This window comes from Hemiscyllium ocellatum, chromosome 22, assembly GCF_020745735.1.
Source record: "Hemiscyllium ocellatum isolate sHemOce1 chromosome 22, sHemOce1.pat.X.cur, whole genome shotgun sequence".
Taxonomy (NCBI): domain Eukaryota; kingdom Metazoa; phylum Chordata; class Chondrichthyes; order Orectolobiformes; family Hemiscylliidae; genus Hemiscyllium; species Hemiscyllium ocellatum.
In genome coordinates, this window is record NC_083422.1 from 3,648,241 (window position 1) to 3,669,108 (window position 20,868).

The 20,868-nt window shown below is 43.7% G+C and overlaps 1 protein-coding gene across 1 annotated transcript in view; it reads right to left on the reverse strand.

Annotated features, from left to right (window-relative positions):
* Positions 1-225: 225 nt before the first annotated feature.
* pkd2l1 (polycystic kidney disease 2-like 1) overlaps positions 226-20,868 on the reverse strand; it is a 70,475-nt gene continuing 49,832 nt past the window's right edge. Inside the window, exons 9-15 of the mRNA XM_060841765.1 lie at positions 16,961-17,081; positions 13,887-13,985; positions 10,458-10,579; positions 7,611-7,728; positions 2,741-2,871; positions 1,271-1,406; positions 226-282 (exon numbers count right to left, since the gene is read on the reverse strand). Coding sequence (XP_060697748.1) covers positions 226-282; positions 1,271-1,406; positions 2,741-2,871; positions 7,611-7,728; positions 10,458-10,579; positions 13,887-13,985; positions 16,961-17,081 — 784 coding nt within the window. The remainder of the gene's footprint in view (positions 283-1,270; positions 1,407-2,740; positions 2,872-7,610; positions 7,729-10,457; positions 10,580-13,886; positions 13,986-16,960; positions 17,082-20,868) is intronic.

Below are 20,868 nucleotides of genomic sequence, written 5' to 3' on the forward strand. Positions count from 1 at the left end.
TATTGTTTATGGATGAGAATGGTCCACTATAATTTAGACCTGTCCATGGAAAGGTGTGAATAATAATATCTAGTTGATCTCCACCAATGTGCCTTCCCCTATGTGACATGTTTGCATTTGAGCCCACTAGAATATTATCCTCACTGCGCAAATATTTTACAGCGTTCATAAGTACTCGCATTTGTCTCTGTCTATCTATTATACACAAATTACAGACCATGAGGATCACAGCAGCAAAGACTGACTCAGGGTATTACTAGTGGCCAATAGGCTGCATGAGGACTGTGATAAAACAAAATCAAAAAAACCATGAGGGAACTTCCTATCTCTTAATTTTCTTTTAGAAAGGAACCTTGTGCTTATTCTTTGAGGTGAGGAGTTCACAGAGCCTGGCCAAGATGAATTCATCTGGAGAAGTCTTTTCAATGATTTATGCTCGATGTATCTGCTGAGTCTTGGCTTTACTGCTTTTCTGACAATTACAGGTGTTCAGTCAGATTCCGTCCTTCACCCTTCAGAAAGTAATTGACAGCAAAATATTAATCTTAATTAGCAAACGTTATGAATTCAGCCACATTCCAGATAAATACTTGAAAGTAAATGAGCCCGAGGTCAGCACTTATACATGAACATATTTCAATAAGTTACTGCTATTCAGACAAGAGCTGTGGTCTCCCAAGCAGCCTAATACAATAAAAGGCACGGTCTCAGGATAAAGGGATCTCTGGTTTAGGGCTGAGATGATGAGAAATTGTTTGAGAAGTTATGAACCTCTTAAATCTTTATTAGCAGAGGCAATGTGAAAGGCTGTTCCTTGAGGAACAGCCAAAGGAACTGGTTCTCAATCAGGAAAAGCATTGAAAACCGAGCAGAGTAAACAACAGGAGGGTAAATCCATGCATTCGGTGAAGACATATCCTCAAATGTGTACAGAAAGGAAACACAAGCCCTTCAGTATAAACTTGATTCTCCAACCTCTTCTGCTTTCACACAGCTTCCGGGAGCTGAATTTAATATTAGATGGGTACAAAGTACATAAAGCGTATCAGTTTCCTCTGAATATCTTCCAGTATATTAACAATATGAAATATATTCAGTTAAACAGAATTCTAGCAATAAACTCTGTACAATTTTACAAATCTTTACCCTTTTCTTTAGCATTACCATTCTTTGAATTAAGGTCAAATCAATAATTTAAAGCCATCCAGATTGTGGTCTTGTTTCCAAGATGACACAAGAAAAGTCAAACGATAAAAATGGGTTGTCTTACCTTTTGAAAAATGTTGAACAGCTTTTCCATCATGTCTTTGTTTTTCTCCATTGTCTCAACTTTAACAGTGATTGCATCAATTTTCAACACAATGTTGCTAACTGAATGTTCCAGCTGAACAACACGATGCCCCAACCTGAAAAAGATTATTTCAAAATAGTGTCAGTCTGTGAAATGTTGATATTAATAAGAAATTTGCTAAGAAAATATTTCAACAACATGATGTAAAGATTTGTTCTGTAAACTATGTCAGTCATTAGTTCTTTATTTCATTTACTGGGGCTGTTGCAATGATGTCAATAACTTAGACTGGGGTGAAGACAGCACAAATGCCACAACATTTGGAAGTGTGTGAACTATGAGGAGGTTAGTGATGAGCAAACAGAGACAGCGTGGTGGAATGGGCAGAGACGTGTGAAGTGGTACATCTTGGTAGGATGAATTGGCGGAGGCAAAGTTAAATAAAGGATACTATTCTAAAGAGGGTATAAGGGTACAGGGACCAGGAGGGAAATGTGTGCAAATTGATGAGGATGGCAATACAGGCTGGTTAAACAGTTAAAGACAGATGGGATCCTAGCCTTTTGTAAGTTGAGACATAGTGTACAAAAGCAAGAAATTATAATCAACTTGTGGTTTGAACTCAACTGGAGGATTACATCCAACCTATGCACCACACGTGAGAAAGGATGTGAGGGCTTTAGAGAGGGACAGTGTGGTAAAGATTCACGGCAACAGTTCCAGGCGTGATGATTTTGCAGGGGCTGTTCTTACAGAAGGTTGAAAGGATATTTCCAGACATTTTCAAAATCATGAGGGGTCTGGACAGAACAAATAGGAATTGTCCCCATTGGTGAAAGAATCAAGAATCAGAGGAGACAATGAAAGGTATTAGACAATTAGTCTAACATGATACAAAGTGCAATGTTATTATGTAGGTGAATGGTTACAATCTGGAATTCACTTCCCAAGAGTGTGACGTGAGCAGATTCGACAAGGAGCAGAGACGAGGCATGAGACTCTCTAATTTGATTTACAGAGAGCCAGCACAAGCTCAATGGGCTGAATCATCTCATTCTGTGCTGTAAATGTATGACACTATGGTTCATTGACTGGCTGCCTGGTATGGTCAGCATTTATTGCATGTCTCAAATTGCTCTTCAGGAGGTTGTGATGAACTGTATTCTGAAAGGTTTGCTTAGCTACTTCAGTGGGCAGTTCACAGCTAACCACATTGCTGTGTGTCTGGAGTCACATGTAGGTCAGACCAAATAAGGATGGCAGACTTCCTTCTCTAAAGGACACTATTGAGGATGATGGGTTTTTATGACAATCTGGGATTTTGGCAGTCACTTTCTCTAATTTCTGTATATTCATTGGCTGGAATGGTGAACTACCTGAGTTTTCCATCCACCAGTACCATTCACCTTTCATACCAACACTTTAGCATCCCCAAACTGAGATACATACATCTGGAAATCCTCGACTGTCACCCCGTTGTTTAGTTTGTTGCTGTTGTTTTTCATATAGGCCAAAGTCTGTGAGCTGTCTGGACACCCGAGATTCTTTCCCAAGTTTTCTATTTCAGCATTTAGAGCAATCTGTAAAACAATTGGCAATATTCGAGTGACACTTCACAATGATCTTGTTTGGATCTGATTGAATCTGAAATGATCTACTATCAGAATTTTCACCCTGCAGATGGACAGAGCATTGATCACCTCCAGGAAACAGTGCAATGCCTACAGTAAGATCACTGCAGATCTCATTTCTTTAAAGTACAGACAATGCAGAAGGCAGCACATGATACTCTTTAGCCTGAGAATAGCCGCTCAATTATACAGACCCAACATCATTGTTGTATAGTGAGAAAGCTTTGATGCTGTGGTTTGCTTTCAGACTTGTCAAGGCGTTGACAGCCTTTGTGGGCAGCACGGTGGCACAGTGGTTAGCACTGCTGCCTCACCGCGCCAGAGACCTGAGTTCAATTCCCGCCTCAGGCAACTGACTGTGTGGAGTTTGCACATTCTCCCCGCGTCTGCGTGGGTTTCCTCCGGGTGCTCCGGTTTCCTCCCACAGTCCAAAGATGTGCAGGCTAGGTGCCATGCTAAATTGCCCATAGTGTTAGATGAAGGGGTGGGGGTGGGTTGCGCTTCGGTGGGTCGGTGTGGACTTGTTGGGCTGAAGGGCCTGTTTCCACACTGTAAGTAATCTAATCTCTGTACCTGCCCACAGCTGATGCACCTCATAAACCTAGCACTCTAACACATTGAGTAGTGAGTATGGCAAGGTTAATCTTGAACTGTTACCATTCTTCTCAATTTTTAATGGGCTTTGAGGGGATAGTTGGCTGATTTTTTTTCTCTCAGGTTTCTAAACACTAAAGGAAGAACAGAAAGAATTTACATAAAAGAGGGGAATCCTGGAAGAAAGTTATTGTTCAATTAAGGGGACATTCTGAATAAAAAACATGTTACACAAACAAACAGCTTTGACAATGCTGTTGTGAAGATATTGGCAAAGAAGAAACAATCAGAATTAGTTTAAAACTCCTTAAAAGTTTGGAATTTATGTGTCTGCTAAAAAAAACACTTCCCCAAAGAAGGTCTGCTTATCCCCTGGTTGGAGTTGATTGCTGGTCTGGATATTAGCCATTGTGTGGTGAATAAAAGAGCAATTATCAATTACGCCCAACAATCTCAGAGTTGACAGACATACAGTAGGGCGTCATTATCTCGGGAACATAGATTAATTTAATAGTTGAGGTAGAAGGCTAAGAGGAGAGTTGAGGAGAAATGTTTCCACCTGGAGGGTGGTGGGTCACTGCCTGAAAGGCTGGTTGCATCAGAAACTCTTGTCACCTTTAAGCAGCATTAAGATTTTCAGTTGCACTACCATGGTCTCCAGGACTATGGACAAAGACCTGGAAAATAGGATTGGTATTAGTCTTTGTTGATGGGTACAGACCTGATGAGCTGAATTGCTTCCTGTGGTGTAAACATTTATTAGAATCCAGGCTTGGGCTGACAAGTGCCAAGCAATGATCACCTCCAACAAGAGAGAATCTAATTTTTGTCCCATGACATTCAAAAGTATTCCATCACTGAATCCCCCTATTATTAATGTCCTGGGAGTTACCATTGACCAGAAATTCAACTGGACTCCCCACATTAACACAGTGGCTACAGCAACAAGTCAGAGGCTAAGGATATTGCAGCGAGTAACTGACCTCCTGATTCCCCAAAGCCAGTCTGCAAGACATAAGTCAGGAGTGTGATGGAATACTCCCCACTTGCCTAGATGGGTGAGCTCCAACAACACTCAAGAAGTTTGACACCATCCACGACAAAGCAGCCCACTTGATTGGCACACATCTACAAGTATCCACTCTCTCCACTACTGCTGCCCAGTAGCAGCAGTGTGAACTATCTATAAGATGCACTGCAGAAATTCACCAAAGATCATCAGACAGCTACTTCCAAACTCACGACTGCTTCCATCTGGAAGGATAAGGGCAACAGATACACGGGAACACCACCACTTTCAAGTTCCCCTCCAAGCCACTCACCATCCTGACTTGAAAATATATTGCCATTCCTTCACTGGCACTGGTTCAAAATCCTGGAATTCCCTCCCTAAAGGCTTTGTGGGTCAACCCAGAGCAGGTGGTCTGTTGTGGTTCAAGAAGGCAGCTCACCATCACCTCCTCAAGGACAACCAGGGACAGGCAATAAATGTTAGCCAGCCAGCAACAGCTATGCCACACGAATGAATAAAAAGAGAACATTTATTTTATCTTTTGAGGCAATGAACTGAAAATGAAGTTAAAAAGAATTCTGTACAGATCAGAGTGCCACAACTCAGGAAGGATTTCAGAGACAGAGCAGCTGTTTACGAGTATGGTTCCAGGGATGAATCACTTCAGTTATGAGGGAAGATTGAAGAAGTTGGGGTTGTTTTCCACGGAGAGGAGGAGGTGAAGAGGAGGTTTATAGAAGTTTTCAAAATCAGGAGGGGTTTGGACTGAGTGGACAGGGAGAGACTGTTACCGACTGTAAACAGACTGAGAACTAGACCACAGTTTTAGAGGATGTTTTAAAAAGAAGCAAATGCAGATGGAAACAACTTTTACCTATAGCAGGTAATTGGGGTGTGGTGTGTACTCCCTGGTAGTATGATGGAGGCAGGTTCAATTGAGACATTTGGAGAGCAATGGGTTATTATTTAAATAGGAACAATATACAGGGTTACAGGGAAAAGACAGGTCATTAGCACTAAGTTCAAATGCTCACACAGCCAGTGTAAACTCAACTCTGCTCTGTAACCATTCTTAGATTATGTTAATTGATTTTTTAAAATTGCATAACTTTCCTGCTATTTTACTCATAGAATTCCAACTTCAATTTCAGTTTATAGTTCCAAAAAACAAAATGTGTGTTTTCTCTTGACTCGTTCGTGGGCTGTGAACATCGCTGGCTGGGCTAACATTTATTGTCTGTCCCTAGTCACCCTTGAGAAGGTGGTGGTCAGCTGCCTTCTTGAACTACTACATACGGAATTTGTGCAAGGTCTACCTGATCAACCATCAGAGCAAAGATGGCTATCACCTTATAAACAACAGTGTGTATTTGAAAAATTGAAAGCATTGAGAGAGAAAAACTTTAAACCGTGATATAAGGACTTGGGTTTATCTCGACTTTCTACCCATAGTAAACATGTTTAATGGTTTGTTATTCTAATCAAGACACTAGCCATTTTTGTCTTAAACATTTGGTCTCAATAGCCTTCTGTGCAATGAGTTCCACATATTAACCACCCTCTGGCTGAAGGAATTCCTCCTCATCTTTGTCCCTTTTTAACTGAGGCTGTCTTGGTTCTCTCTCATTAGTGGAAACATCTTCTCCATGTTCTGTCTGTCCAGGCTCCTCGAGATTCTGAAGGTTTCATTGAAATCCCCCTCATCCTTCTAAACTCCATTGAAGATAAATCCAGATCCTCAAGAGCTCCTCAATCCGACAAGCCCTTCATCCCTGGGATCATTCTTGTAAACCTCCTGTGGACCCCTCCAATGCAAGCACATTGTTCCTTAGACACCGGGCCCAAAGCTGCTCACAATATTTCAAATACAGCCTGCAGCCTTATACAGCTTCAGCAGTACATCCCTGCTCTTGTATTCTAGCGATCTTGAACTGAAAGCTAGCATTGCATTTCCCTTCCTAACTGCCAACTGAAGCTGCATGTAAATATTAAGAAGATCCTGAACTAGATCCCCAAGGCCCTTTTTGCTTTGTCCCTTTAGTTATCCTCTGCTAGTTTTTAAAGGCATCTCAATCCTCTAGTTTTGCACTAACCTTCACCACATTTTTAAACTTTTTCCTTCGCTTTTATGCTGTCCCTGAATTCCCTTATCAGACCGTGCTGCCCCATCCTCTGTTAATATGTTTATTCTTCCTTGGATTGAATTTCTGCTGTGCCTCCCAAATTACCCCCAGAAAACTGCTCCACCATCTTCCCTGTTAGGCTCCCCTTCCAGTCATCTCTGGCTGGCTGCTCTCTCATGTCTTTTTGGTTACTTTTACTTAATTATAATATCGTTATGTCAGATTCCAGCTTCTCCCTCTCAAACTGCAGGGACAATTCTATTAAGTTATGGTCACCTCCCTCGAGAGGTTCCTTCACCTTTAGCTCCCTCATCAAGTCTGCCAATTACACATCACCAAATCAGAATTGCCTGCTCCCTTACGGGCTCCACCACAAACTGCTCCAAAAGTCTATCTTGTAGACATTCCATAACTTCCTTTTTTTGGATCTGCAACCAACCTGATTTTCCAAGTCCACCTGCATATTGAAGGTCCCCCATGATTAGTGTAGCAGAGCCTTTCCTGCTTTTTCTTGCCCACATCCTAACCACTGCTAGGAGCCCTGTCCCTGACTCCCGTCAGGGATTTTCTTTTTTGCCTTTGTGGTTCCTCAAGTCTCTATCATGATGGAATGTTTATGTTGATGTTTTGAAGGGGTATAATTCAAGTTGCACAGGACTACATTCGAAATCCTCTCTTTCCACTTCACATGTTGTGTTACAATCAATTGTGCTCTTTTTCTGTTACTGATGAAACCTGGTGTGAATTACTTTTGTCGTGAGTAACATTCGGTCAAACAAATTGGCGATTTCTGTGATCTCATTGGGACTTTACTGATTATTGTACATTGTGTGATGGTTTGTAGAGCAATGGGGCATCACTGTCCAGGCACTCTTCCCAGTTAATTTGTGACAATTAATTTTAACTGTAATTATGTCAAAGGTTATTTCTCACTCACTGATGATGGCTAATTTCTTTACCTTCTTTTCTTCCAATTCATTCTGCATCCGGGTCTGCTCTTCCTCGTCCAGTATCTTATTGTCATCAGAATCAAATCTCGAGAAAGTATCATTGATCTCTTCATCAGAGTGACCCAGGCTAAAACAAAAACTTTGAATTATTTTCACAAAATCTTCAAATAAGTCAGAGCTGCAATGACACTCAGCTGGTCAGATCCCATAGCTGGAAATCATTAGGAATGTACAATTCCAGCTTTCCCAAGATGCATTGTCAGAATCACACCAAACTATTCTAAAAACTCAAACCAAGTGATCTCGACTTCTATTTGTTCCCCAGGAAATCCATTTCAATATGTTAAGATCTGTGAAAACAGCAGGACATGAAGATAAGGTGGTTAAGAAACCATGTGGGATACTTGACTTTATTAGTCAAGGCATTGAATACAAGAGCAGGAAGGTTATGATGGAGCTGTACATAATGTTAGTGAGGTCACAGCTGGAATACTGTGTAGAGTCCTGGTCCCCACATTGTATAAAGGATGTGACTGAACTGGAGAAGGTGCAGAGGAGATTTATCAGGATATTGCCTGGACTGGAACATCTCAGTGACAACGAGAGGCTGGATAAGCTCAGGTTGTTTTCCCTTGAGTGGAGAAAGGTAAGGCGGGGACATGATTGAGGGGTATATGACAATGAGAGGGTAGGTAGGGAGAAACTTCTCCCCTTAGTAGAGGGGTTAATAACCAGGATGCACAATCTTAAGGTAATGGACAAGAGATGCAGACGGATTCAAGGATAGACGTTTTCATCCAGAGGGTTTTAAGCATCTGGAATTTGGTACCTAGAAGGATGGTCGAGGTAGGAACCTCCAAGACATTTAAGAAGGATTTAAGTAAACTCTTGAAGCTCCATGTCATACAAGGCCATAGGCCAAGTGCTGGAAGTTGAGATCAGAATATTGACCATCATGGACACAATGGGCTAAAGGGCCTCTTTGACTCTTAATACAACTTGCCGACATCAAATCTGGTCATTATCTGCCCCACAACAGGATACAGAATGCTATCAGATAGTTTATGATTAAGATCTGTGTATACATTTTGCTGTCCATTATGGCGCTGTAATAACAGAGCTGAAGGCAATGGGTTTTGATAGCAATTGTCACACAGTCACCATTAAACTCCATTTTAATCCCAGGCTTACATGGATTGAAGTTTGACGATCTGCCACGATGGTGTTTGAACCATGGGCCCAGAATGTTAGCCTGGGGACAGCAGAAAGCAGGTCCAGGCTCCAATAACTCCTGGATGGGGTGCTGGAAAAGCACAGAGGGTTAGGGAGCATACGAGGAGCAGGAAAATTGACATTTTGGGAAAGAGCCCATTCCTGATGAAGGGCTTTTGGCCAAAAAGTCGAATCTCCTGCTCTCCGGATACTCCCTGGCCTGCTGTGCTTTTCCAGCACCATACTCTTGACTCTGATCTCCAGCATCTGCAGTCCTCACTTTCTCCTGGGCCTCATTGTCACACCAACAGTCTGCCACCCTCCGGGATGTCAGGCTCCAAGATGGAGGCTTATCATGTTCAGGAAGATGGGTAACGGTGCTTTCAGGGTTGGAAAGGCTTCAAACTTCCTGAGGAGCCCCATGTTTCCTTCAGATAAAGTAAACCAAAGGCCCCGGCTTTCTCAGCTTCTTATCCAGCTGATGCATTCCATCCCAGATTTGGTCTGGGGATGGAGGGGGGGCTGGTGGTGCATGGAGAGAGAGAGACAGAGAGAGAGAGAGAGAGAGAGAGAGAGAGAGAGAATAATGGAGGGAATGAGAAACAGGACAGAGAGTGAAAAATAGAGACAGAAAGATAGAGGATGAAGAAATAATGAGTCAGAGGAAAAGAGAAGAAAAATCAGGGTCAGGCCTGAGTTAAAATTACTGTCAGATCCCAAAGAATCCATCAAAACCCTTGGTTCAGGGCTGGGCTTTACTGCTTTGAACAGCTGTGGTGGAGAGTGGGGTTAAAATTGCACATTCTTGGGCTCTCAGGCTGGTATTTGAAGCATTATTGGATAGTTTCTGCATAAAATGTTTAGTTTAGAGTTGTCCCCCTGGAAATCAGAAACAAAAACAGAAACAGCATCTGTGGAGAGAAATCAAGAGTTAACATTTAGAGTCCAGTGACCCTTCCTCGAAACTTATTGTAGTTCTGAAAAGCTTGGTGTATCAGCTGAAGATGGACTGTGTGCAGGGCGGAGGAGTAAACGATAGGTGAAGATGGAGCCCAAGGAGAGAGAAAAACAATTGGACAAAGCAATGGGTAAAGGTTAACCTGGGGGATTCGATGACTGCTAATGGGGACCACTCATAGCTGACAATGGATTGGTTGTGGCATAAGCCCATGTGATGACAAAGCCTGGTGTTTGGGAAGGTGTGTTGAGGACAATGGGAGAAGGTGTTCAGGCTCTAAGGTTATTGAACTCAATATTGATTCCTGAAGACTGCAGGGTCCCCAAGTGGAAAGGGAGAGGCTCTGAGCTTTGCTGGAGCACTGCAGCAGTGCAGGGAGAGAGATATTGACCAGGGAACATGGTGGTGTATTGAGGTGATAGGCAACAGGAGGCTCAGGGTCAATTTTGCTTACAGAACATATGTAACTCTGTTTGTTTGTGTTTCAGGTTTCCGGTATCTATAATGTTGTTTCTCTTTTATAAACAAGAGAAGGATTTCTGCTCACAAATTCTCCCAATTAGTGCGCATCCAGGAAATTCTGCTCCAGTATTTATTCCCCAGCTATTCAGAAAGCTGGATTGTTCTCGCTGACATACCCTGGAACCAATGACTGAACTTCAGATGGACAGCGATTACATACTTACTCCTTTAGATTGCTTCTGAAATCCTCAAAATCCAGCTTTTTGGATCCATTCTGAAGAGCCTTTTGCACATCAGATATTCGCTCCTTCTTCAGCTTCATTTTCATCAAAGCTTTATTATATCCCTGCCAATTCACACAGCATACAGCAGGAGTCAATGACAGTGAGTTAGGATCACAAAACAGAGAGAGGCCATTCAGTCCATCGTGTCTGCATAATCCCACTTCCAGATCCCCTCTAACTTTCCAACTGATCACCTTCAACGTCTGTCCCTAGTAACTGATCTCTCCTCAAAGGGAAACAGATCTTCCCTGTTCCCCCTATCAAAACCCCTTGGTATTTTGTCCATCTGGATTTAAGTCAACCCTCGGCCTCCTCTATTCCAAGAAAAACAACCTTAGCCTATCCAATCTTTTCTCACAGCTGCAACTTCCAAACCAAGTTTTGTAAATCTCCTCTGTACTGTCTCTGTGCAATGATATTCTTCCTGTGATCTGGTGACCTGAACTGTACACAAAGTCCAGCTGCAGCCTAACCAGTGGCTAATATCATTGCAGCACTACATTCCTGCTGTTGTATTCAATAGCTCCCCACTTGTCTAGTGAGGAATTGAAAAAGGGTCACCATTTCCTCCATGACTTCCTTTAGCAGCCTCAGATTCAGTCTATCCAGTCCATCTTTAAGCCAAGTTTCTATTATAGCAATGGCACCATACCATTGATGTCAATCTGTCCCCTCAGCTCAGCAGTTTTATTGAGTATACTCCTTTTGTTTACAGATATGCAATTTTAAACACTGCCACATTCCTGTGCTGGGCACTTTTAATCCCTACTTTCTCTGTCTTTCAGAGTCACTCTCTAGATATCCGCCTCCCGTTCCCTGCTCGAAATTTGATCCCAGGTTCCCACTCCTCTCCAAATCTAATTTAAACTTTCTCCAATACCACCACAAAACCTTGTATCTTCCTCAAAAGTGGCAGTTTGCCCAAATTCGATGCCTCCCACCTCCGCCAGTTTCTCAGTCATGTGTTCAATCATTACTTTTTCCAGTTTGGGCATAACATGTGGGTTTGGGGTGGGGGGCATTTCTGATGCTAATACCTCAGGGTCCTGTTTTTCCATCCCCTGCTTAGCTCCTGAAATCGCCTTTCAGGACCTCATTACTTTTGCTATCAAAGTCATTGGCACCAATACTCCTGGCATGCCCTCCTGCCCTGTCCATTGAACTTGATAAAGGGTATTTGCAATATGAAGGTGATACATCATCTCCACAAGAACTGTGCAGTGGTCACTCTTACTGATACTGTGATGGACAAATGCATCTGCAGCTGGCAGATTGGGAAGGATGAGAGTCCACTTCTTGCAGACCCTGTCTAGCAGCTGTGTCCTTTCGGACCTGACCAGCTCAGTCAGTAGTACTGCAGCCAGGCAACTCGATGGTGGACATTGAGATACCCCACGCAGAGTACATTTTATGCCACTCTCAGTGCTTCCTCAAGTATTGCTCAACATGGAGGATGACGCATTCAATAACCAAGGGAGGACATTACATGATATTCAGAAGGAAGTTTACTTGCCCATGTTCAAACAGATCAATGATGAGTCAATGTTGAAGACGCAAGTTCGACCTGACTGTATAGCAACATACTGCCATCTCTGATAGGGCAGGATAGGTTGATGGATGTTGATGGGCATTGGCTGTAAATTCTGACTCAGACTGCGTTGGTTTGGTGTTTGACCAGTCTGTGGGAATGTTCTCTGAGCCCCAGGCAGTTATGAAAAGAGGGTCCCCTGGACAGAGTGTGTCTATATTACAGGGTTCCCCGGATAGGGTGTGTCTGTGTTACAGGGTTCCCCGGATACAGTGTGTCTGTATTACAGGGTCCCCTGAATATGGTACGTCTATATTACAGAGTTCCCCGGATAGGGGCGCGTCTGTGTTACAGGGTCCCTGAATAGAGTGCGTCTACGTTACAGTGTCCCCTGAATAGGTTACATCTATGTTATAGGGTTCTCCAGATAGGGTGCATCTGTGTTATAGAGTTCCTCAGGTAGGGTGCGTTTGTGTTACAGTGTTCCCCGGTTAGAGGGCGTCTGTGTTACAGAGTTCCCTGGATAGGGTGCATCCATGTTACAGGGTTCCCCGGATAAGGTGCGTCTGCGTTACAGGGTCCCCTGAATAGGGTACGTCTATGTTACAGGGTTCCCCGGGTAGGGTGCATCCGTGTTACAGGGTTCCCCAGATACAGTGCGTCTGTATTACAGGGACCCCTGAATAAGGTACGTCTATGTTACAGGGTTCCCTGGATATGGTGCGTCTGTGTTACAGGGTGCCCCGGATAGAGTACGTCTGCATTACAGGGTCCCTGAATAGGGTACGTCTCTGTTACAGGGTTCCCCGGATAGAGTGCGTCTGTATTACAGGGTCCCCTGAATAGGGTGCGTCTGTGTTACAGGGACTCCGGATAGGGCGCGTCTGTGTTACAGGGTTCCCCAGTTAGGGTGCGTCTGTGTTATAGTGTTCCCCGGATATGGTGCGTCTGTGTTACAGGGTCCCCTGGATAGAGTGTGTTTGCATTACTGAGTCCCCTGAATAGGGTATGTCTATGTTACAGAGTTCCCTGGATGGGGTATGTCTATGTTACAGTGTTCCCCAGATAAGGTGCGTCTGTGTTATAGAGTTCCCCGGGTAGGATGCGTCTGTGTTACAGTGTTCCCCGGATAGAGTGCGTCTGTGTTACAGGGTCCCCTGAATAAGGTACATCTATGTTACAGAGTTCCCTGGATGTGGTGCGTCTGTGTTACAGGGTCCACCAGAAAGGGTGTGTATTTGTTTGATATTTATGGCATTCATTTTTATAATTCACTGATTTTCCTGCAGCGGTTCTAAATTGAGCAGCTAGGTTAGGATCCCAGTTGGGGAGGTGAGAGATTTCCTTCTCTTAAGGGGCTTTGCTAAACCGGATGGTTTTATTAACGAGATCAGTTCTCCATTTCTGATTCCATCAGCCCTAATGGGGGAGCTCACAGTGGGTCTCAGTCACCTGAGGGGGGTGGAATCCTGTTCAGGGGGTGGCCACTGAAAGCCCCACCCCCACCCCCCCTCCCTCTGCCCATTTCCCTCAGGAGTGTGAGGTCCATCTGCCTTCTCAGGCTTGTTGGAGCCCTCATTGCTGCGTTCAGCCACCTCTGCTGCCAGTACTGATGGGCAATCTCCCAGCTGGCAGGACCTCTGCCAATCAGACTCTCTGGTCTAAGACAGAGGTTTGTGTCCCAGGAACAAACAAGAACTAATTTAATGCCTCCTTGTTATAAACATAGGGTTGATATGTATAATCCCCACCAAATCTCAATCTGATCAGTGTTAATCATTCCCCAATGGAAGGCTTTCACTGGGACTTTTGAGAAAGAGTATTGTCACAGACAGGTTCACCTGTTTAATGAAGTCTGTAATCTGGAGTTCGCTCTTTTGAACAGAGAGATCAGCTTTCACCTCAGAATATGTATCGTTTATAATCGCCAGGAACATGTTCTGAAAGAGAGAATAGTGTCTTGTAAAATAGTTGTACAAATTAATTACTGTAAATTTAATAATCACTAAATTGGATCAAAAATCTCAGATTGTAAACAATTGGTTCATTTCTAGAAATGTGTCGATTTCACTGCAGAAAAAAATCATCTTAACCCCACTTCTCGGCGTGTGAGGTTCCAGCCGGTAAATACTGAGACATGTTTGTCTGTCCAGTTCTGGTATGACTTCCACAATCTTTTCCTTCAGCTGTTCATCGAATATTTGTGTCACCATCTGGGAGCTTTGTATCATTGTTGCCATAGCCTCAGGCCCTGGGAATGCATCGCAAAGCCTCACTCCTCTCACTCCCCTCACTCTCCTCACTCCCCTCACTCCCCATCCTAGTATTTGGGACCTCACATTGCAAGCCCTTATTAAGAGTCTGCTTCTGTCTACTCTGCGCCATTCTTGCGTCACTCTGTGCTGTTTTCCTGACTTACTTTGTGTTTGTATTTCCTTGTTCCAGTCAATATCTTAAGGGAAAATCAATTTTTAAAAAATCGCAGATGCTGGAAATCCAAAAAAAAAACAGAATTTGCTGCAGAAACTCAGCAGGTCTGGCAGCATCTGTGGAGAGAAATCAAAGTTAATGTTTCGGGTCCAGTGTCCCTTATTTTTAAATGGCCTGAGTTGGAGCTTTTGACATCGCTTCAACCAATGCTGATGGTTGCTCATAAAACCCTCTTAATGATGTTGACCCATCAGCCACTTTCCCAGGCCCTCCCCGGCCTCCTATGTTTTATGCATTCACAGGATGTGGTGTTGCAGGCTGGAGCAGCATTTATTGCCCATCCCTAATTACCCAGAGGGCACTTAAGAGTCAACCACATTGCTGTGGTCTAGAGTCAAAGAGTGTGGTGCTGAAAAAGCACAGCCGGTCAGGCAACATCCGAGGAACAGGGCAGTCAATGTTTTGGGCATAAGTCTTTCATCAGGAATGAGGCTTGTGGGCCAAGGGGGTTGACAGATAAATGGGAGGGGGGTCTTGAGTCACATGTAGGTCAGACCAGGTCAGGATGGCAGTTTCTCTCCCTAAAGGACATTAGCGAACCAGATGGATTTTACCTGACTGTTGACAATGGATTCATGGTCTTTGTTAGATTCTTAATTCCAGATTTTTTTATTAAATTCAATGCCCCCCCATCTGCAATGTGGGGATTTGAACTCCTGTCCCTAGAACATTACCAGGTTCCCTGAAATAACAGTCCAGTTGTCTGATCCAAATCTAACTACACTTTCCTTAGGAATTCATAATTCCTTTTAAGTTCACAGGAGATCAATGAGGCATTCAGAGTGGGGAGAACATCCACTTTTCCACGGCATGCTCTCACAAGCAGCTAAAGGGATAAAGTCATAGAGTTACACAGCATGGAGACAGACCCTTCAGTTCAACTCATCTACGCTGACCAGACATCCCAATGTAACCAAGTCCCATTTGCCAGCATTTGGCCCTTATCCCTCTACACCCTTCCTAGTTTGCACATTATCCCCATGTCTGCATGGGTTTTCTCTGGGTGCTCCAGTTTCCTCCCACAGTCCAAAGATGTGCAGGTTAGGTGAATTGACCATGCTAAAGTGTTAGGTAAAAGGGATAAATGTAGGGGAACGGGTGGGTTGCGCTTCGGCGGGTTGGTATGGACTTGTTAGGCCAAAGGGCCTGTTTCCACACTGTAAGTAATCTAATCTAATCTAATCTAACCTAATCTAATCTAATCATGTATCCATCCAGACACCTTTTAAATGTTGGAATTGTACCAGCCTCCACCACTTCATCTGGCAGCTCGTCCCATGAATGAATGCATGAATGACTGGTCAAGATATTGTTGACAATGAGGTGGATTGATGGCCAGGGCACTGCACGTTCTTCCTGCTCAGTGGTTGATACTATGTCTCAGCAGGTGAATCCCTCAGAAGCTGACCTCTGAGGTTAATCTCTCAGGGTGACCTCTCAGGGTTATCTGTCTGGATTACCTCTCGGGTGACCTTCATGGGATGATCTCTCAAGGGGCAATCTCTTAGACTGATCTGTCAGGCTGAAATCTCATGGGTGATCTCAGATTAATCTCTCAGGTGGTTTGCGATGGGTTCACTGAATTTGACTGGGCCTGGAGTATTTTGCAGGGCTGTAGTGTGTATGCCTTTCAGTCTCTCCCTCTCCGTATTCTCTTGTGCTTTTGGTGCTGTTGAAGAGTGTTGCTTCTATCTATGTCCCTTTGCACTTGTCTGCCTTCAGCTACCCAGAAGAATGAGAAGAGAGCTCCTTGGACAGGGGGCTTGGACAGAGCAGAGGCTGTCAGAGTGGAAATGTTCAATCATAAGGGGTACAGACTTGGGAGAAAGAGCCAAGCGTTTCAGGCTGCGATAAGGAGAAATTTGTTCATTTAAAGGAAGTTATGGATGTTCCATTGTTGAATAGATTTAAGGCTAGGATAGAGAGCGAGAGAGAGACTTAGTCTGTCAGAGAATGGATGGATATGGGGGAAGGAAAGGAAAGTGGAGTGAAAGCTCAAGATTGGCCATAAATGGCAGGGAAAGCTCAATGGGCTGACTGGTTTACTTCTGCTTCTATTTGTTATGTTCATAACATGGATTTCCTGCCAATGGGAGTAGCTGAGATGAACAGTATAAACGCATTTACAACTGAGGAGGCTTCATTTCTGAAGGAGTGAGGCACTTTACTCACTCACTGACTGACTGCAATATTAAAATATAGCACCTAGCACCAATCTCCTAGAATATACCTGGCTAGGCCTTTGTCTTCCTTTAGCCTAACAAAATCATTGAGAAAAACATGCATTTTTATTATCAGCTGGCTCTGAATCACTTTAGAATCTGTCCACTTCTCTTTCTGTGTCAGCAATCCCACCATTAAATAAAGATTTGCCCCATTTGTCATTGGAAAATCAACCTCCATTTCTACACAAAGTGCAACTTACAAGCAGAACGAAGAAGACAAAGAAAACGTAGGTGACAAAATAAATTGGACCCAAGATTCTGTTGGCATTATCTATCTCATCGAAGTTGAAGTCACCAAGGATTATTCGAAACTGAGTGAAGCTGCAAAGACATCAGAGCAGTGTTAGAAATAGAAAACCATGTGACTGACTGCAAGTACATTGAAAACTTTGAAAGGTCCTGTTGCCACTTGCTGAATGATGGATTCCAATGATTGATATCAGTCGAAGTGCCCCTAATTGTCCTTTCTCTCTCCCTCTTTCCGGGATTAGTTTCCACCTGTTTGGTGATGGTACCCACCTCTCCTTCACCACCCCCTCTCTCTTGCCCCTGTTGCTCATTGATCAGACTGTCAATCAGGAATTCCTCCATTGGACCAGTTTGATTATGACCCCCATTCCTCCTCCATTCCCTAGCAATTGACCTCCTCCCCTTCCATGCCAATCTTCTGAGACTAAACTAGTCCATTAACAATCCTGTTGAGATATTTGACCCTGAGGTTATCTAATTGCCAAACTATCCATTCCATCACTCAGAATGTCCAATTTGGCCTCCACATGTAGCATGGTTTTGCCTGTAATTTGCTTATCTGCTGCTGAAACCTCTTCCGTGGCTTTGCTGCCTTAACTCATGTAGATCAACAAGCACATGGGTGATAGGGGGAATGGGACCTGGTGCTAGTAAGGACTTAGACAGACAACTTCTCATTCAACACCCCAACTGTGGAACTTTTCATCCAATCTCAGCATCTACTGATTGACTGGACTGCAGCCCTAATCACCTTTGATACGATCTTTTATTTTCTTTATTTGTCTACATTTATAAGAATAAGATTGCAATGCTAAACTTCTTAACTTATTTCTTTATTTTTCTACTTCTGTAATTAAGATTTTGTACCTAGACACTTTGTACCGAAGAAGGTGTCATGTGTGATGACATTGTTACACTGCCATCTTGTACCCTGTACTTCAGCACATGTGACAATATAACCTAAATCTAAATCTCCAGTAAAACCATTGCCCTCCCACATCCTGCTCATTTCCACCAATGTAGCCCTCATAATAATTCCCTCAAGTGCCAGGGACACTGAATTGAAAGTGTATTGTGGATAACTGGTTCATCTATTCACCACACGAAATCCTGCTCTCCCTTGGTCAAAGAGCTCACAAGCCCAAGATCATCCACATATTCAGAAATAGTCCCTGCTGTAACCATCTTCTTAAATCCCTCTCCTGTATCTTCTTCACCCTCACTTCCAACAAACCGGAGGAACTCATGAGCTTCTTTGTCAGAAAAATAAAAGTCATCTGATAAGCTTCCCCTATCACATCACCTCCTCCCCCTTCACCTTGCCACCAGGTCAAACTTCTTCTAACACCCCTCCTTCCTCTCTCCCTCCAGGTCAAACCTCCTCTCTCACCTCCCTCTTCCCTTCTCCCTCCAGGTCAAACTTCCTCTAACAATCCCCTTCTTCTCTCCCACTAATTCCAACTTTCTCTAACACCACTCCCCCTTCCCTGCTGGAACCCTGACTCATACCTTCCTCTTGAGTTTTAACAGAAATTCTTTCATGCAATATGGCTGTCACTGGCTGGGCCAATATTTTTGCCAGTCCCTAACTGCTCTTGAACTGAGTTACTGAGTAGGATGTTTCAGAGGGCTCTTAACAGTTAACGGAGTCACTTATATTCTAGGCTGGGCAAGGATGACAGATTTCTTTTCTGAAAGGGTTTTCACATCAATTGCTGTGAGTTTCAGTGATGTTGAAACTAGCCTCACGTTCCAGGTCTTATACATGCAGCAGCTGCCCTGGGATTTGAACCCAGCTCTCCACAGCATTAGACTGGGCCTCCGGATGCTTCTGCTCAGGCAGTCCCTTCTTGTGGGTCCTGTGGAGAGTAAACAGTCCAACACTGGATCCTCACAGCCCGCTACTGGTAGGGGAGGAGGTGTTTGAATGAGGTGGTTCAGATTGTCGCTGGATTGTCGCTGTTCCAGTAATGCAAGCCCTATGCCACCATTACCCTGGCTTTGTCTCCTCTCCCCCTGATGTCCTCCAAACTTGGCTTATCCAAGAGACCCACTCCTGACCCTATTCCCACTGAACAGCTCTCCCCTCCTCGCCACCATATTAGCTAGATTGTTAACCGTTTTCTCCCTTCAGGCATTGTTGCTCATCTGTCATCGCCTCTCTCTCTCTCTCGCCAAAAACATGGCCCTTGACCCCACTACCCTGACAAAACTTTGACCAGTCTCCAATGTCCTCTTTTCTTTCTCAAGTTATGATTGAACATACAAATTAGGAGCAGGAGTAGGCTATTCAGATCCGTGAGCCAGCTCCACCATTTAATAAGATCATGGGTGATTTGCTTACTCCATATCCCGCTCCTTCCCATTCTCCTTATTAAAGGAAGGACATAAATAGTTTTGGAATAAAGTCAGAGAAAGTTTACTGCAGTAATACTTGCAATGGGAGGATGGAGAACAGGTTAGCTTTGTATCCTCTGGAATTCAGGAGAATAAGAGAAGACTTTGATTGAAACGTAAAACCCTGAGGGGGCTTGACCAGCTGGATGTGGAGAGGTCATCCATTTAAAAACAGGCAATTGTTTTTTTTCTCTGGAAGGAGACTCTTTGAATTTTTTAACACAGAGGTGGATAGATTCCTGTGAAGCAAGTGTGAGGGGGCTACATTTATTGGGGTGAGGTGGATTTGAGGTTACAATTGGATCTGCTATGATCTTACGGACTGGTCGAGCAGACTCAGAGAGCTGAATGTCCTGTTCTTCATCTGTGTGCTCATATGTTCCACAGCCACTGCTGGATGAGTAGAAACATTCTCTCAATAAACAGTTGGAAAACAGAAGCCATTGTTTTAGTTTCCACTCCAAACTCTGTTCCCTAGATTCGGAGTCCGTCCCCTCTGTGGAAGCTGCCTGAGATTACATCACTCTGTTCTCAATGTCAGTGTCATGTTTGATCCTGAGTTGAGTTTGCAACCTCTCCATTAAGACCACTTACCTCAATCTGCCGACCATCACTGACTTTGCCACAGCTCAGCTCATCTATTGCGGAACCCCTTATCTGTGCCTTGTTAATATTCTAGCCTTGAACATTCAGTGCTCCCCTGCCCACAGTATTCTCCGTTAACTTATCTTCACCTGAAACTCTGCTGTCCGTGTCCTCACTCACAAACTCCGTCCCACTATTACCCCGTGCTCAATCACCCACACTGGATCCCATTTAAGCACCATTTTGATTTTAAAATGCTAATCTTTGTTCTCAGTCCTCCCAGTGTCTTGTCCCTCCCTATCTCTGTAATACCTTCCAGTCCCTGCAAGATATCTGTATGTATCTAATTCAGATTACTAGAGCACCCCTTCCTTTATCCACTGCATCATTGGTGGCAGAGCCTTCAGTGCCAGATCCCAAAGCTTTGGAATCTCCTCCATAACATCTCTCTCTCTCACTTCCCTACTTTAAGACAGTAATTAAAACTTCGACAGGCTTTTGGTTACCTGACTTAATATTGCGTTAAATGGCTCAGTGTATTTTTTTATATAATGTTGTAATGCTTTACTACTTTAAAAGGTAGTACCCACATATAAGATGTTGTTGTTCCATTTGTGATGTTCTAATGCATTGGGATTTCTTTAGAATTTTTTTTATTATTCATTCATGTGCATGTCACTGTTCAGGCCAGCATTTATTTGCCCATCCCTAATTACCCAGGGGGCAATTAAGAGTCAATGACACTGCTGAGGGTCTGGAATCACATGCAGGCCAGACCGGGTAAGGATAGTAGATTTCCTTCCCTAAAGGACATTAGTGAACAAGCTGGCTTTTTCTGACAATCGGCAATGGTTTCATGGTCATCAGTAGGTTCTTA